General features: G+C 42.0%; 1 protein-coding gene across 2 annotated transcripts; it reads left to right on the forward strand.

Annotated features, from left to right (window-relative positions):
- The first annotated feature begins 8,462 nt into the window (after nucleotides 1-8,462).
- Nucleotides 8,463-18,481, forward strand: KCNG3 (potassium voltage-gated channel modifier subfamily G member 3). 2 transcript variants are annotated; one of them, XM_010227415.2, is made up of 2 exons: nucleotides 8,463-9,165; nucleotides 17,523-18,481. In XM_010227415.2, exons 1-2 carry the CDS (start codon nucleotides 8,522-8,524, stop codon nucleotides 18,166-18,168), a joined length of 1,290 nt encoding a protein of 429 aa, XP_010225717.2. In that variant the 5' UTR covers nucleotides 8,463-8,521; the 3' UTR covers nucleotides 18,169-18,481. The 2 variants fall into 2 exon arrangements, with proteins under 2 accessions (XP_010225717.2, XP_088383536.1); XM_088527410.1 differs by having other exon boundaries at nucleotides 8,463-9,132.
- The last annotated feature ends 579 nt before the right edge of the window (nucleotides 18,482-19,060 follow it).

The raw sequence follows: 19,060 nt of genomic DNA on the forward strand, positions 1-19,060 counted from the left end.
CCCTCCCACCAAGTTGTTGAGAAGTCTGGGATTGGAATTACAGCTCCACAAGCTTATCTCCCTCTCTGCTTTCAAGAGCTGCTTATCCAGGAACACCAGAAATGTAAGAAACTAAGATCAGATGTATGAATAAGAAATTTGATTACTTATTTGGCAGTGGCTGAATGTTTTGCACATTCTGTTGAGCTGATGAGATATTGAATTTAAGGCACAAGGAGACCGTAAAGAGTATTTTGCAAATATTGTGTGGAACAGTAAGAGGAAAAGCACCATGTTCTGGCCCCTCCCTGGCCTCTGCTGGGAACGGGGCCGCAGTGACTTTGCGCACCCGTAGCTGGAGGAAGCTCAGCACAGGGGCAGGCCAGGAAGGACGGGCACCTCCGCAAGGCACCGCTCCCTCCCAGCAGGACCTCAAATCCCAGTCCGGGTCCCAGGACCTCAAATGTCTGGAGAGGCAGAGAGCCTGGGTAGCCACAGCTCTTCCAAACACTCCCCAGGTTGAGTGGGGAAGTCCTCACAGCCCTCTTTTAAAAAGAAGCATAAGAAACATGGGGTTGGAGAGGGAGATGAACCTTTTTTGAATGTTTTTTGAGTAGGACACTCAGAAGTAGGAGGAAAGGAGGAAGGAACTCAAACTAACAAGGCACTGCAAACCGGGATGTCCGTTTCCAGTTTGAACTCTGTTCAACAACACAAATGTTTAAACAGACTGTTTAAAAAAGTACATTTAAGTCTGCTGAGGGAAAAAAACAAATGCATTTATTATCAGATATCAATACTCTTCAGAAAAATTAAAGAAGGTCACATGCTGTGGACTTGAGGAGGAGACCACTAAATATCACTATCTATATAAAAAGCCCCAAAACAGAAAGACGCAGCCTCTGTGGCACATGAGAAGAAAGCTGCAGTAGATGGGCAAAGACTTTCTGCTAAGGAGAGAAGCTTCTGAAACAAGCTCCTATGGTATTGCTATATTTTCCCACTTTTTAGAAAGAGAGCAGTATTATTGTATTCCCTGAAGTGCAACACGAGTGGAGTATGTGTCATTAAATAATGTTAAGCTTCTCCAGGAAGACACGTACAAATTTCCTCTGACTGAAGTCTCAAGATTACTGATGTTGCCTGCCTTGTTTCTGCAATCGCTCAACAAAAGCAACAACAAAATAACAAGTTACTGTGGATTGAGAGAAAACCCAATTTAGAATCTGAGTGATCCCCTTTGTTTTTACCCTTGTAATTGAAATACGTATATTGAAAATTTAACAAAGACTTTTATCAGTATAAATTTGCATAGACTATATTAATAATTTGTTAAATAGCCATTAGAGAGCTGGAGCAGTCTAGCCTGGAAAAAGAGAAGACTGAGGAGGGTGGATCTTAGCAACGTGTATAAATATCTGAAGGGAGGATGTAAAGAGCAGGTTTCAGCAGTGCTCAGTGACAGAATGAGAGGCAGTGGGCACAAACTGGAAGGTCCTTCTGAACGTAAAAAAAAAATAAGTAGATAAAACACATTTTTTTTACTGTGATAGTGACAGTGCATTGGAGCAGGTTGCCCAGAGAGGTTGTGCAGTCTCCATCCTTGGAGATACTCAAAAGCCACCTGGACACAGGCTTTGGCAATTTGCTTTCCATGACCCTGCCTGGGCAGGGGGTTTGGACTAGATGATCTCTAAAGGTCCTTTCCAGCCTCAACCATTCTGTGGTAATTTCCAGGAAACATCTGTATTCTCATCAAGATTGTGACACTTTGGTATTCCGCTGTACGCAGGCTGGAGCCAGCCCTAACCTGAGGGCAAAGGTGCTGCAAAGTCACTCCAGCCCCAGCAACTTGACTCCACAGTTGATTGCAGTGGGCAGCGGGGAAGCTAAGGGAAGCCCAAGTTGCTGGAGATGTTGTAGGTGTGCTGAAATATGCAAACGTGTTCAAAATTTGAGTACATATATAAATATGAAATCAGTAATTGCGTAAAATGAAGCTATGGTGATTTATACCAGAGGGGAACACGACATAAAAACTTCTCACAAGGAAATATTTCTACAGTGCTAAGGAAAAATATATATATTTACTGCTGAAGTTGTTTTAATCTCAAGAACCAGATCCTCAGATACTCTGATCACCTCTTAGAAGAGCGTTTGCAATCTACTGTACTGTGCTGGCACATTTGGTACTTGTATCTTATCCAGGATATCAGTTGTTACACCATCACCTTGAAGAGAAATAGAGTTGAAAACACTGTCATGGCAAAAAACTTCTACACCTTCAGGGAAAGGCTGACTAATTCTGACCGTTGAGAGCCATTTCCAGCTGTTCAATTGAGCTAATGATATGATCACTTACACTTTCAGAACATAATCGGGTCTCTTGCATGATTTAGGAGGGAAATTTTTCTTGTATAGGTGAAAAACTTCCATTCCTGGAAGCAAATAGTGGCTAATGCCAGCAGCAGAGCAGAGGATATGGGGAACACTTACTCTGCTCAGACATGGACAGTGGTTATGCAGGCACACAGGGAAGCTTTATACAATTTTATACATCCAACCCAGGATAATATAACTCTTCTACAAAGAGCAGGAACACTGTCCAATAAGTCACTTTACAGAAAGTGAATCTTTATCTGCACAGAAATGAAAACTGCCACTTAACACCCTACGCTGTTCACTCAGGCTCAGGTGGCTTTACAGGCCTCACAGTAGCTATAATGGATCTATACTCCACATGGTCCTGAAGCACCTACAATGCAAAGGTTTTGATACCTCGCTGCACCACAGCATCAGGTCTAGGTCCTGAGGAAGGGGAGGAACACACAAAATGCCCCAGTGTATAGTATTATACAGTTGAATGACTATAAAATGCTTTTAGTATTTAATAAATTTGAGCATCATCTTTAATTTTAAATAGTTACGCTAACATTTATCCATGTAAGCCAGCTTGATCATTTTAATAAACCTGTGTTTGAGAAGACTTTCTGGGACCTCTGGAAGACAAGAAGTATGCAATTAGGAAAAAAAAATGCTTCTTTCTATAAATGAAAATATGCATCATGTAAACAAAGTAATTAAATTTTGTATATTCAACTATTATATAAAGCACAGTCTTGCATTTTTTGCTGTTTAATATAAGTAGTCCGTTGTTATCAACTCGGTATTTGAGAAAAACAATATTTAAGAGCTTAGTATCTCTCAAATAAGGGACTAGTGACAGGGTTTAAAAGAAAAAAAAGAAAAAAGGTCTTATCTAACTTGATTTCCACTGAGGTATAAATCTAGGAGCACAGTAATAGCAAGAGAGAGTTTCCTTCCCCTGAGAGCCTAGATACATACAATGGAAAAATCTACTATTTCTTGCTAAGAAAAGGAGAGAAGAAAAAAAGGAAAAGAGAGAGAGAGGTTAACCTGTATTTCCAGAAATTTCTCCTTGGAACATTTTTTTTCCTGTAAGTCCAGTAAAACTCCACCAGCTGGACCCTCGCTGCCTGTGGTTGAGTCCTGCACAGTTAGGGCCCCCGGGGTAGCCCTTCGTCTGCATGAGCAGCAGAGGTGCCCGTATTTGCTCTGCTGCCTTTAGCATAAGCTCTCTGTACCCCGACCCACCAGGACTGCAGACTCCCAGATGCCCACCGTCCCTTCCCAACCACCGCTGGTGACTCACCAGTCACTTCTTCCCAAGGGCCACCCTGTGATCTAAACCTCCAGTCCTGTTCTTCAGTAATACCCAGCAGGTGCAGAGGGCTCAAATCAGTGAGCCAAGGGCAGGCATCTACAGTCACCTACAGGTCAGCCAGGACAGATACGACAGATGGCTCATGTGCAGCTGGAGCAGCAGCTGGAGACCGGGGGCATCCTCAATGGCACTAACACATGAACATTTAGGCAACTGAACTTATGGCCTTGATAAGCATTCAAGGAAAACAACAACAAAAAATCCTTTATGTTCACTACCAAAAAAAAAAAAAAAGTAAGATTGTGACAAAATAATATTTATATGCATTCATCTGGCTCAGTTTCTTCCCATCTAGTTGCATCCTTTGGCTTCACCCCCACACGTGGCTTTCCCAACTCACAGCATCGTTTTCCTTCTCCTCTGCAGATGGCTTCCCTTCCTTTGGTTGGCATTTAGAAAGGGATCACGCTGGTGGAAGGTATTTTCCTGTATTCCTCACTGTTGTGAGATACTGTTCGTGCCTTTGAATTTCCCAATTAGCAAGTCTCCTTCTAAACTCATTCCTCAGGCAAGCAATGTCCTTCTCTCTGTGCTGTGTATCTCCCTGCCTAGAGCTCAGGCTAAACAGAACTGTTTTATCCCAGCTAGGAGCCCTCTCTGTACAAGTGAAAATTAACAGTATTAATTAAACCAGCATCACGTCCCTGAATCCTTATGAGGCTTTGTCTCGGTAGAAGTGGAAGACAGGGAAGGCAACTGCACCCCACATTAAAAAAAGCTATTATTCTGACCCACAGATACATCAACCCTGACATCAAACCAGATTCAGTTTTGTACATAGCCAAATCCCCCAAATCGCTAATGTTTCATGAAATAAGCTAGTCTAATTATAAATGTCAACTACAGATTGTACTCTGTGCTCATGCGAATACCCAACTCCCTACTAAATGTCATTCATCTACTTTTAGAAACATTCATATTCAAAATTATTCAGATCTTTAGAAGTGCCTCAGTGACAAGGGATCTTGTGCTCTTATGTCAGGTGCCACTGACAATCCGAACTACATCCATCATTAGACTCTCTGTTTTGTAATCACATGCAGGAATGGGCCCATTTCCTCAAAAGTTTTCTAGGCAGCCCACAAATCACATTGAAGTTAGTTCTCTGGTGCACAGAGAAGACTCACAAAAGGAAACACATCTAGTGGGAACCATTTTTTTTCCTGAGATTTAAAATAAAGATGACTGTAAACCATAGCCCATTCATGCATGCCAAACCTTTTGGAGCATTTGTTCTATTCTTTATCACCTCTTTGAATAATAAAGATAGATATTGGCAAACACAAACCGTTTAGCACCCTTCCCCCCAAAACAAAGGAAAAAACCCCACCAAACCTTCTCATTTTGACATGTAACAGACTGCACTCTCCTTTATCAGGAAAATCTTTTTGATCTGCGTGTACAAGTCTCGCATTATGGTGTCCTGCTCCACGCCTGGGGTTCACAGGTATCACTGTCATACAAGAAAACAAGAATCCTGACCGGAGACACCCCACCAAAAGCCATTTTCCTGCATTTAGCAGGCACTGAACACTCTCTGGTGACTCAGTAGTGACACATGCAAGTAGTGACTTCAGAAGAAACAGACTGTGATCCTGGGCTATGAAAAATGCCCAACATTAAAAATAAACTAGTCTGATTGCATAAAACATCCAAGCAATCTCTTTTCTTAAGCTAACATAGTGCTGCACTTAGAGCAGGGTCCTCAGCATAGGGCCAGACGATTTAGAAACTATAGAAAATACTTCAAGTTCATTAAATACTCTTAGGATGTAACAGTATAACACAAACAAGAACAGATGTTGATATACAGGACATCTTTTTTACATTATGCCTATTAAACATGAGGCTCCTTCCGGGCAATAAGTTCTATTGCCTGGAATATATAAGACTATTTAACACCAGGAAAAGAAAGGAATTCCATTGAATCAACATCCCAACAGGTATCGCCAGAGCCAAAAATCCCCACAAGAGACAAGAAACTCAGCTGACTACTTGAGATTTTTTAATTATGTTTTAGATTGCCAGCCAGCTTAGTTCTGCTAAAGATTCATTTTAAACCACAAAAATCTACCACCAGCATAAAGGTTGAATACTATTTAGTAATTTTTATATTGATCTATTTACATGGTATTTATTGGCTCAATTGTTTTACTGACTTGGTACCATCCTTCAAAACACCACAGCTGGAACTTCAAAACACACTCAAAAAAGTCTTTTTTAAAAAGCCCTGGCTCCTTCAGGAACTCAGCCCTGATCTTCGAATTTCCTAAGATCATCACTCCTGAAATTTAACAGAGAGAGAGAGAGGAAAAAAAAATTTTAAAAAAAAAGCTAGCACTTACTGAAATCTCCAGGAAAATAGGACAGATTTAAGACAACCACTGATCTGACAGTTGTAAATTCTATGCAATTCCCATGAAACCATCTTAATTACCACAGATTTACAATAAAACATCTATTTCATCACTACAATGGTGTGACTGATCTCAAAATACCCCAAATCAGAACATTTACTGGAAAATTACAAGCCTCATCTAAAAATCTGAGTTTTTGTTCCTGCTAAATGACTGTTCCTGGTGAGAGAATGCATTGTTTACAGCTATTGACACCAGCTAGCTGGAACAAATCCCCTCTATTGAGGGTCGGTAATTATAACCAAAATAACTAAACTGGAACATGCCAGACCCCAGAGAAAACAACATTGATGTTGTCAGGTTAGCTTTGCTTACCAATGTGTGACAATGTTACTCTAAAGATGGGAATCACTGCTTTATTTTAAAAAGAAACGAGAGCAGCAGCAGCAGAATTACATATTAATGCTTCATAAATTGGTACATATTGAAGTCTGTCCCTTGAATGCCCAACACTTTACCTGTTCTTCCATACTGCTTCACCATGCAGCCTTTTTCTCCTAAAACTATTTCTAGAATGAACAGTATTCTGTGTTTCTGTGGTTCAGTTAGAAAATTCAGGTCTTAAGACCACATTATTCCCCTTTCTTCCTCTGCAAACCCACAACGACTTATGAAGGGGGTTAAAATGCATGGAACTGGAAGCACGACAAATTACAAAACTAGAAGCACCTGGATTACTCATTATCACTGTGAGAGTTCTAGCTATATTTTGTTATTTTTTTTTAAAAAAAGGTTTTTTTTAAGCAGTTCAATAATTGTTCCCGCAAGAATAAAATCCAGAAGCACACACATCAAAGAAAGGTGAAAAGGTTTAGAGTAATGATTGATGATTATAAAATTAACTGGCTGCCTAGAAACATTAACTACACGCAGCTGCTGGTAGCAAAAATCATTCTGGTTATGTGAAAACAGACACCAAAATGACTAGATAGAGATCAGAAGTGACCTCGCTGTGCAACAACAGATTGATGTGCATACTTTACTACATTTTATAATTGGAGTTCGGGTTTCTGCTTTTTCTTAGCAAATCGTCAGAGAACAATGACTAACGGTGACCTCTAGTGGACATACTATGCATAGTGTAAGCACAAGAGATGTTGCAGAGCGCTGCTCAGCGATAATGTGGACGCGATTCTTACACCTCTCTAGGTATTTTTGAGAAGGATGGTTAAACATATGGTTAAAATGATAGTGCTTATTCAGATTCTCCTTTAGAACAACCGCTGCTATTTGACAATATGACCATTATCCATGTTTTTTTTTTTAATACACCTAACTGCCTTGCAAACCTCAGCTGAGAAAGTAACATGGCAGCACCAAGAGAGATAAACTGTACAAACAAATACATATATCTACAGCAGCGAGGAATGGGGGTGGTAGAACGCTGTTTTAGCCTGGACGTCCCTTGGGAGACACAATGCACTGGTTTTGAAGAGGAGGACTCACCTGCCCTTCCTCGTGGGCGGCTGGAGAAAGTGGCTGCTGGCTTTGCAAGCGGGAGCACCTCGCGGAACGGCAGGACTCGTCACGGGCCATTTTACCCCACGCTGCTCCAGACGCCCCTCAGCCTAGAAAACACAACTGTCGCGCGCAGGGTAAGAGGGAAGAGGCCGCAGTGGAAATGGAGAACTCCCTGGGCAGCCCCCCGGATCAAAGCCTTGGGAGCGGACCGGGGCTCCAGCTGCCGCGCGCTCCCGCTGGGGACGAGCGCGAGGGGAGTGCCCGGGGTGCGGGCTGGCGACCCCGGTGCCTGGCAGCACGGAAGGCGCCGCCGGCGCTTCCAGCCATCCCCGCGCCCGGGAAAGGCGGTGTCACCCCCGCGGCCAGCGCGGCGGGGGACGCGCTGTGTCCCCGCCGCTCCGCCCGCCCGCGCGCTGCCCCAGGCGCCCAAGTTTCGGCTGGGGACGGGGCGCGAACAGAACTTTTTATTATTATCTTGGTGGACAACTTGGCCCAAGTCTGCGTGCGTGCGCCGGGGGCTTCTGCCGGGGGGCAGCGCTCGCTTCGGCGCAGCGAAGTGTTTTGCCGGCAGCGCCCGGGGGAGTCCCGGGGGGTGCGGAGGAGCAGGAGGAGGACGCGGAGGAGGAGGAAGGAGGCAGCGGCGCAGCCCCCTCCGCCACGTGCGCGGGCGGGGGAGGAGGCGTGTCCCGCGTCCCGTGTCCGCCTCCCGCCCGCCCGCGAGCCGGAGCCGGAGCCGGAGCCGGAGCCGGAGCCGGCACCGAGCGGAGCGGAGCCCCCGGCCCCGCCATGCCCGCCCGCCGCCGCTGAGAGCGCGCCCCGCAGCCGCGGGAGGGCGGGCGGGCGGCCGGGGGCGAAGCGGAGCCGAGCCGAGCCGAGCCGGGGCAGCCCGTCCCGTCCCCTCCTCCGCGACGCCCGCGCCATGAACTTTGGCAGGGGCCCCTCGGTGGTGTTGAACGTCGGGGGCACCCGCTACTCCTTCTCGCGGGAGGTGCTCAAGGATTTCCCGCTGCGGCGGGTGAGCCGCCTGCACGGCTGCCGCTCCGAGCAGGACGTGCTGGAGGTGTGCGACGACTACGACCGCGAGCGCAACGAGTTCTTCTTCGACCGGCACGCCGAGGCCTTCGGCTTCATCATGCTCTACGTGCGCCACGGCCACCTGCGCTTCGTGCCGCACATGTGCGAGCTCTCCTTCTACAACGAGCTCGTCTACTGGGGGCTCGAGGGCTCGCACCTCGACTACTGCTGCCAGCGGCGCCTGGACGAGCGCATGTCCGAGACGCGCGGCTACTACGCGGCCGCGGAGCCGCCCGGCGAGGCGGCCGCCGAGGGCAGGGGCCGCCGCGCGCCCGAGCGCGGCCGGTGGCTCGAGAGGATGAGGAGGACTTTCGAGGAGCCCACGTCCTCCGTGGCCGCGCAGGTGCTGGCCACCGTCTCCATCCTCTTCGTGATCGTGTCCATGGTGGTGCTGTGCGCCAGCACGCTGCCCGAGTGGCGCGCGCCGGAGAACCGCAGCGTGGAGGAGCAGAGCAGGTACACAGCAGAGTCAGTGAGGGAGCCCTCAGGGTAGGAGGATCCTTTTTTTTCCCGCTGTGCGCTCCCCGTGTGTCCCGTCCGGTGTGTCCCGCCGCTCGTCGTCATGCTCAGTAGCCGTGGCCGCCCGAAAGGGGCTGGGAGCCCTTCAAGCTCGCGCCCCTCGCCGAGGAGCCGGGGCGCGGGGACAGGGCTGCCCCGGAGCCGGGTCCTCCCCGCTTAGCTGCGCTCACGGCGGCGGCAGCAGCAGGAGGAGGAGGTTGCCCGGCCGCTGGCTCCGCGCTCAGCGGCAGGCAGGGCAGCTCCTTTAAAAGGGATGTTAGTGACAGTTAGGTCTTGTAATTGTGAGAAAAGGCAGAATAACAGCACCCCCCCCCCCCCAAAAAAAAAAAAAAAAAAAAAAGGCAATGCCCCCCGCCCTTACTTTGGGAAAATCACAGTGCAATATGTGCTCTACCGTGTGTGCATGCAACCCTGCTCTTGGAGCAGATCCGGTGCATGTTACAGTTGCGATCTTGTAAAACCTCTCATATGGCAGCAGCCTTTCTCCTGGTCCTCAGATTCTCCATGTGGGCACGCAGGAGATGATCAAATTGAGGGTTAAGCTCTTGCAAATGAAATATATTGTGCCCCAATATATAAACGCAACAGATGTTTACATTTGCTTTAGACAAAAAAAGTCTAAGAACATTAAATGATGTGGAAAACCTCCTGCAGAAACCTAGGCTGTGAGGCTATAAAGCTCAATCTCAAGTCTTATTAGTATGAGCAAACCCTTTTCCATCTTTCTTGTGATTTGTTTAAAGGTACATTGGCTCCACTGACTCCAGTGTCATTACTCTCTATTTTCTATTCTCTAGAGAACAAAATCGAGATCACATAAGTGGGATTTCCCTCACAAATAAGACATATAAAAGAAAGTAGATGTTTCTTCTAGCAAAAGCTTCTAGCTTCTCCCTTCTCCCTTCTTTTAAGGAAGTACAATATACAACAAAAAGTTTCCAGCTTCTGCTCTGCTAAGGGGACCCTACAGTGAAGCGATCCTGTCATTATGAAATGTCCATCTTTTACCTTAGAGTTAATTGGAATGTGATATATTATACCTTAGTAGCCAAATTAATTCCTTGGAAAGTATTTTCATAGTTTCCATTAACTTAATGGAAAACTGCACCTGTAATTCTGACTGTAGCTGAGCCAAAGAATTTACTGTATGAACAACAACAACAAAAAAAGGGCAGATACAGATTGTTAAGCAGTTGACTCCTGATTAGATTCAGATATGTCAAAAGTTGCTTTTTTGGGGTTCTTCCAATTAAAAAGTCATATTTCAGCCTTGCACAGCTGCTCTCATACTGCAGTTACTTCAAAGATTGGATGCTTCCGGTGATTTTTAAGACAGCAAATTTCTTAGATGCTGCTGATAGATATGCGAAAACATAAACAACAGGACCATTCGTGACTTTGTATCTTTGTTTACATCTTTGTATTGTGGAAGTTAACTTTTCACTTAGTGAAAGAATTTAACTTGCAGATATATGTTAGACCATTTTCCTTTCACAGTGCCTTTGTTTACAGGAATGCGTGTGTAAATACACAGACACACACACAGTTTTATGCCTCTGTGTAACTGCATATTATATACCAAGCACTTGAAGGTTAACGTCCTAAATATTCTGTACAACATAGGGTGGCTGAACACTTCACAGGGCAGTGAATACCGCTTTCAGAAATAACCCTAGGGACTTCTATCAGAGATGGCTGAGTTTCCTCAGTGCTGACTGTGGACTGTACTATGGAATTACAACAACAACAAAAAAAGAGCAGTAACTTACTGTAAAAGTTGAAGTTCAACAGCTGTCACCCTGTTCTTGCAGAAGTTCCTTTGATGCAAACAATAAGACAGAATGGTGACGAGCCATGTGCTATTACTGCATGTGAGTTGATAGTGATTTATCGGTGAACACTTTGATAGCAAAACCAAATGTGTTCCTTCCTGTCCACATCTTGTCACCTTCTGAGGTGACCTTGTTCGCTTATAGGAGCAACTCCTTTCTTTATGTAACGTGACTAAAAAACCCATTGTATCTAGAAAAAAGAAGGCACAGTTACTGTTGAGTGATACAGTAAAGTTACAACCACTAGCTTGCCATAGGATTTGACCTAATGTCCAGTTCTCATTTGACTTCATCTCTCTATTTGATTATATTTCCTTTGATTTTGCATGCATTTATTTAAAATTGCTTAGGTTTATTTGAAAATCAGGTCATAGGAAGCACACAGCAATGTCTGTAATTGAGCACTTTGACAAAATCACCTATCTTAAGTGGGAATGCTTTTAAAATTTGGCTACGAGTTACTGCTCAACAGTTTGAAGCCAAATTATGCCTTTTCTTTATTAAGCAGAGTTCCTCACTGAAATCAAGAAATTCTATCTAGTATTACAATACAGTAATATTTTTGTTAAGAGAAATTGTGACATTAATGCTATATATTTTTCGACATCCAGCACTGTAACTACAAGTACAGAGACTTTATGTTGTTCTAAAAACATATTTTGAAAGCTTTCAGAAATGAAAATTATATGGCTTATCTGGAACTCCTTAGAACATAAATTTTCAATACAGTTGACTTATCAGAGCAAAATAAGAGACACTGAGAAGAAGTTGTTGTTGGATAGGAATTGTTTCAAGAAAACCAACAATTCTGAAACCTGCTCAGATATTTTTAGCCTCTCATGTTCACTAATAAAAAAGCAAAACAAAACAAACCCTGCCCTTTCCTCAATATTATGTTATGTTACTTACGCCTTGGAGAGACGCCACACTGTTGATTTTCGTGGCTGCAATGTGGTGACCATCCACAGAACCACTGTGGGTAGCTGCACTGAAAGTGGCGCTATCAGCGTCTCCCCCTTGTCGAGGCATCGTCTTTAGATGGGAGAGAGCAGCTGTCACTTACTATGTCAGCCTCTTTAATGAGGTTAGAAATAAGGGTTACTACTGTTATCAGCTCCTATCAGCTATATTTTTCTCCTCACTAGAAATCTACACCAAACTTTTCCTGATCTTTCTGAGAAACTGTTATATTGTTATGACTCTTCACTGTGACCGGGGAAGTAAAGGGTGAACAGTCTGTAAGGCTGTTTGCGATCCTTTGGAGTAACACCCTTGACAGGGCAATAGAGAACTCCAAGAGTAAGACTTTTTAAGGAGAAAGGGATGGAGAATCTGAATTCTGAATTTCACAACTACTAGAGATGCTGACAGAATATAATTCCCTGGTTTGCAAAGGAATTGCTTTCCCCAGGACCAGTCTCAGAATGAGGGATGAAAATGACATTTTAATGAATTATTAAAGAGACATTAAAAAAAAAAAAAAAAGATTTTGCTCTCTTCCCTGCCTTGGCATGTTTCACTTCTCAGAGCTGAAGATTTGCATCAGATTAGCACAGTTTAGGAGCAGACAGCAGGGACACCTGTCTCCCCTTCTGTTGCTTTTGGCAGTTCCAAGTCATCTTTGCTCTCTCCTGAACTGTGCCAAGAGATGCACACCGAGAGTCTCTGATCAGACACCTGCCTATAAACTCATGATAAGCACAGTGTTTTGTGGAGTTTCTTGAGCCCTATAACAGCAAGCCATTTGGGGCCACTTGACTTCAAGCCAGCACAATGTTGTGTTTCTTTATTTTTCTAAAGCTAAATACAAATTGCTTGTTAGCATAAGGAAGAGACTGTTGTCCCTTTTCCACTTACTGAATCATGATTAAATCTGTATTAAAAGAATCCCTCGGTTATCAAACATATTACTGCTATGTTCTTAAGCAAAAGCATATAAACACTTAACTCTTTCAAAAAGCATCTCTAAACAGCCACCAATGGGATTTTGTCATCTCTGCAAAACATCAGTTTAAAAAGTTACATTTAGGTTTTGGAGGTACAGAAATCATTAACCCTGTGGAACTTCAGGAAACCAAATATTCATGTCTAACATCTGTTTAGAAAAATATAATCCTACTCCCTCCTTGAATGAGATCTAACCCAAACATTTAACACTAAATTCTGAAAGAATGAAGATGGAAAACACCTAAATTAAAAATAACTATGTGGATTTTTCTGATGGATTTTGAGATGCTCAAAAGTGTGGTAAAGGCATTCCAAGAAAGAAGTAACACAAAGAATGGACCTGTATCACTTCCCAGGCACAGGAGCACCGATCAGAGCTTACCAGAGCTAGGTGCTATGCACACGCTCAAAGAAGGTAGGAAAGATGCTGAAGACCCCAGAGTCTGGATGTTATGTCCGGATAGTCTCTGACAGATGTGAAAGGTATTTGGCTCTTCCCCCAGGGGTGCTGAGACAGATTTCGTTATGTCCCTCCGGTATAAAGGCAAGCACCAGTTTCATGCATTGAGACATATTATTACTACCAAATCAAGGATAGAACAGAGAAATGCCAGGAAAGTTTTTAATACAGTAAAACTGGTTGTTTTATGGCTCTTCTCCAGTTCCTCCAGTAGTCGGGCAGAAATTCTGTTGTTTTTAAAAGGACTGAGAAGCGTTATTTGCTGAAATGACTCGGAGTCTTCCTGAGCAGGATAGCTGTTGTTTGGACATTTTTCTGTTTTAATGTGCTTTACATGGAAATAGATTTTAGCAACAATTTAACTAAGCAGTGTTGGCAGAGTTTAATCTTTAATCCTGTCATATTGTCTCTTTAAATCATGTCATCCGTTTTCCTTGTGTCCTGTAGATGTGTATGTTTTATTTACAAGCTTAATTGCTAATAGTGCTGCTAATGAATATTTTGGGAAGATTTCAGCCAACTCACCGGAAGATACTAAAAGCATAAAATTGGCACTTTGAGGTGAAGATCAATGCTAAGCCAAAATACTTTAAGACATTCACAATACCATCCTTTTCATGTAACAAACTAGTCCTGTTAACGATAGAAATATTTCTGAGAAAGTTTAACTCAGTAAATATGTATGTAAAATAGCTTACTTTGAAAGGAGGTTATCAGATGGAATAAAATTAAACAGTGATTGGATTACAGAAGAAATGAAGCTCACAACGGCTTGAATTTCAGTTCATGAACAAAGCAATGATGAAAATCATGATTAAAGCAATCATGAAAAGCTGTTAACTACCAAGAGGCTTAAAATTTAAGGGAAAAATAATCACTCCCGTGCTCAGGTCTGGGACGATGAAGATCATAGAACAGTAAGTATAAGCAAAAATAATCGTTACCAAGCAAAAATTAAGACCTAGTATTTTATCTGATTATTCACGAATTTTATGGGGATCTTTGAGCAAACAGTTCATGGGTTTGTTTCCACCTTCCTCTCTCCCTTTTGAATAGCAGCTATTTTAAAACTAAATTGATACGGGGAAAAAAAAAACCAACCAAAATCTATGGCAGAAGTGTATAAAATAGGTGCTATGTTTTACCATATAAAGCTTATTAATTATATAGGTACAGAATTTTTAAATTGCATATTATTTCAGGAGTAAGGAATAACAGGCAGTCTGTCATGTGAGTATGCAGCAAATATCTTAAGAACTGATTACAGAAGATATACTAACTTTAGTCTTCCAAGTGAATGCATTTTAGCTGCCTTTACTTCGTATTAAATTAAGTTCTTTTAAGGACTAAGCATTAACTAGATGTTATTTATCTATTAACAAGTATGTAAGTTGGCGATGAAGATAAGTCAGTTTAAGAGAGAGGCAAACTTAATCAGAATGTGGAAACTTAATATATAGTGCTCTCAATTTCACAAGAGGCAGAGGTTTCAAGTTGCGCTTGCAGAGCGCTTACTCACTTTGATGCGATTGATCAGGACTGCCGAAATCCACTTATAACGGCAGAGAGGAGTATAAAGAGGAGGAATCAAACTGTTCCACAGACAGTTCCACGTCTTTTCCTTAACCAGGATGTTTGTAATGGATGGAAAAAATGGCTAGGTAAACCATGGAGAAATGGAAATGCAAAATATAATGGAAAGGAAATAATGCATTTTGCACTGTCTTGATCTTTGTCATTTTTATGTCAGTGATGTTCCTTAGGTCTCTTGAAGTCTGTTCTACAACAAATGGATCTCCAGTCCTTCCTAGTGCAGTATAATTGATTTACAGTATCTCTCCAGCTAAAAACTGCTAGTAGTAGAACTCCAGAGTAAAATAATGAATTGATCACATTTCATGTAACATCGACTTTCAGTGGCAAAACCATTCCCCAAAGTCATAACAGACCAATACTGATTCACAGATAAGACTCTGACAATGACAGATCTGGACCAAACTTCATTACATCTTGGCTCAGGGATAACTTGCTTAATTTATAATGGAGTAATCATATCTTCAGTGTCCTCCTCCATAGGAGAAAATACTAAGTGAAACATCTTTAATTTGTGAAATTAAGAATAGCTTTCTTTTCTTTCATAGAGCATAGGCAGAACTACCGATGAATTTCATAAAGTGTAATGGAATAGAGTCCACTGGATTGTAGAATATTCCTAGCTGCAACTTTATATCCAGTTACATTTTTTTCAAGTATTTTGTGAGATCCCAATTAGCCAATGACCTTTAAGTACACTCAGACTTTATCATTAGCATGATCCTGCTGCTTTTTATGTTTTTCTTTATTAGTATTTTCTTCATCATGTCTATAATAAGGATGAGAGAGAAAACACACTGTATTTGGAAGAAAACATTTTTTCTTGATTTTGCAACATGAAGGAGTAATAAATTAAAACAGTATCCATGTTTATACAAAAAGTTTCATAGAACAAAGAAAATCAGCATTTTGATTTAAGGACATTATGAACCAAATATATTTTTTTAAAGAAATCAAATCAGCACCTGAGGCATCACTTATTATCATTTTTAAAGGAAGCATGAATATTTTCAAAAGCTTAATTTTTAAGAGAATAATTTGTAAGAGAAAACTATTTTGATCTTTATAGCTCTATGTTATTTCTATGGAGTTAACCCGTGTTCGTTTAAATTTGCTATGTTTGGAATTAAAGTTTAAGTCATGAGTATGTCAACAGTCAGTTACTATATCCTCTGTTTTTAGCATAAAACCAAAGTATATGATATGAATTTAAAATGTTACATTTTAATTTATGAAACTCCCATGAAAGTTAGTTCATGAAGTTTATTAGTATTAGTTATAGAAGAACATTGTTTTCCTAATGTTTTCAAATGACATTTAGATAATGACTTATGACTTAGTTATAGTTACTATAAATACTACCTTGTTAGGATCTCCTGCTGTAGTGGAAACTCTGGTTTCATCGAGTACCTTCAGATCTCAAATGCCACATCAGTTGCAGACCTGTTGGTAGATGATGACACTGGTGATTTGCTTTTATCTTAAATGTTTGTGAAATAAGATAAGCAAACAAAGGAAGAGGGAAAACACTAGGTCTTATCCCCTCCTTTATTAAACAAGTGAGCACAGTTTGAATTCTTAAGAAAAGAACAATTTTCAGATCTGTAATGAGACACTTGGTACACAAAGCATCTCACTTGCTACCTTTCAAGTGAAAGCATGTTCTCAAATCTCATTCACTGCAGTGGAATTTTAAAATACACAAGAATGTACTGAATTTTCCTTCTTAGACAGCAGTGTTTTATTTTATCAAGGCCATTATTTGTACTTGGCAAGGAGACAGTCTTGCTTATTGCTCTGGTTACCTTGACATTTTTGCTACAACACAGTTTAGGTGGAATTACATTTAAAATAGAAAGATTTCAACTAATACAGAGTGTAGCACGTATCCACTGGTGAACAACAAAATGCTGCCTGTTTTTATTGGCTACGCCTACGAAGTTCTGCATAAAGGCTCTAGGTAAGACCCTGTTTGGGATGGAAGTCAGATGGACTGATTGTGAAGACCAAAATCTGCACGAGTGATCTAATTCAAAAGCTGATTTCCACCCACTCCATGTTTACTTTTGTTTTAGTCAAGTACACTACCGGCAGTAATCAGGCAGTTCACTGATCTGCAGTCCTTGATCTTCATAGAGTGGATGAGGCCTCCCTATTGAAAAAAAAAAATCTAGTTTATGCTAGGCATGTTAATGTCCTGTAGCATTCCAGATTTCTTAGGAAAATTTGCACAGTACCAGAACCAATAGCGATATATAATTCTTAGAAGACAATCCATAAGCAAGATCTTAGCAGACATCATTTTAAAATTCTCAGTAAATCCACAGGTTAATTGCAGAAACTTGGTGCTACATGCTCAGCATATGAATAGTGTGGCTTTCTGTTTGTTGTCTGTGAAGGTCTGAATGTCAATTCGGTGCTGTCTGTGAACAAACCCAACATCCCCTGAAGTGTTTTTGCAGACCATAAATACTGTACTTTGTTTCTTTTGACAGGATAATTGAAGCTATCTGCATAGGCTGGTTCACGGCAGAGTGCATTGTGAGGTTCATCGTCTCCAAAAACAAGTGTGAGTTTGTCAGAAGACCTCTCAACATCATTGATTTACTGGCAATTGCTCCCTACTACATCTCTGTTCTAATGACAGTTTTTACCGGGGAAAATTCGCAGCTACAGAGGGCTGGAGTCACCTTGAGGGTCTTAAGAATGATGAGGATTTTCTGGGTGATTAAACTTGCTCGTCATTTCATTGGCCTTCAGACACTTGGGCTGACTCTGAAGCGCTGTTACAGAGAGATGGTGATGCTACTTGTCTTTATCTGTGTTGCTATGGCAATTTTCAGTGCACTCTCCCAGCTTCTTGAAAATGGGCTGGACTTGGGAACAAAGAATAAGGATTACGCCAGCATCCCTGCTGCTTGTTGGTGGGTGATCATCTCTATGACCACAGTTGGTTATGGTGACATGTGCCCCATCACTGTACCTGGAAGGATTCTTGGAGGAATTTGTGTGGTTAGTGGCATTGTTTTACTAGCCTTGCCAATTACTTTCATTTATCATAGCTTCGTGCAATGTTACCATGAGCTCAAATTCCGATCTGCTAGGTACAGTAGAAGCCTCTCTGCTGAGTTCTTAAATTGACCAAATTTGTTACTTGATAAGTTTTGTCTTAGAAAAGAACGGTGGAAAGTCCCCTCATGTGTCCTTGACTGGATAGTCCTGTGGAACATTCTCACCAGCCTGGAGAAAGCTCGGCACTATTCAAACAGGAAGGATGCCCATCTGGCTTGGACACCTCGTAGGGAAAGGAGGGATGTCTGACACCTGAGAGAATGAAATAATAAAAGGGGACTCTGGAGTCCTCAGCCAGGCCCATGTGGTCTTCAGTTTGCCTTTCCACATGAAAATGGAACAAAAATGGGCTTAATACTGAGGTTCACCATTCCCATAAAAATATCACATGCCATGCTAAGCAATGTGTAGCAGAAATATAAAATCCAAATGCCTCTTGAGGCATTTAAGGCCTACTTGACTGAAGTACCTCCATTTTTCACACAGATAAGCAAATCAGATATTGAAGAAGAGCTGCTACTACTTTTGAGCCTCACAAGAGAGTAGTTCAGGATTGGCCACTTGAAGATGAAGAGTCTAAGTCTGTAGGGGAGAAAAAAAACCCAAGGACCTGATTCTGATCTTTGATGAAGCACACAAACCTTCAGTAAAAATCAGTGGCAGTGGAATAACCTAGACTAGTATGTGCATCTCTGAATGCTGTAGCACGCACTATATTGGCCACAAGCTCTGGAACAACCTCTTTATCAGAAGCAAGCACTGTACTTTATGAAGATCAGCATAAAAATCAGGCATTGATAAATATTTTTTTTTTGGTCGCTTACTGGAGCAGCTATCCACATTTTACTTACATTTTCAGTTGAACCCTATCCACCTGAAGATATTTATCAAAAGCAGAGTTTTTTCCCCATTTAATTAACTACACCTATTATAGCATAGTGAATTTTCTCAAAGAGAAGTT

The sequence above is a fragment of the Tinamus guttatus genome, unplaced genomic scaffold (assembly GCF_059628265.1).
Source record: "Tinamus guttatus ecotype Peru unplaced genomic scaffold, ASM5962826v1 Tinamus_guttatus_pri_ptg000286l, whole genome shotgun sequence".
Taxonomy (NCBI): Eukaryota; Metazoa; Chordata; class Aves; order Tinamiformes; family Tinamidae; genus Tinamus; species Tinamus guttatus.

Bases quoted from the DNA above. Each gene is read 5' to 3' on its own strand.
- KCNG3 (XM_010227415.2), top strand. From the start codon at position 8,522: ATGAACTTTGGCAGGGGCCCCTCGGTGGTGTTGAACGTCGGGGGCACC. The intron at 9,166-17,522 runs GTAGGAGGATCC...TTCTTTTGACAG, and splicing joins TCAGTGAGGGAGCCCTCAGG to GATAATTGAAGCTATCTGCA.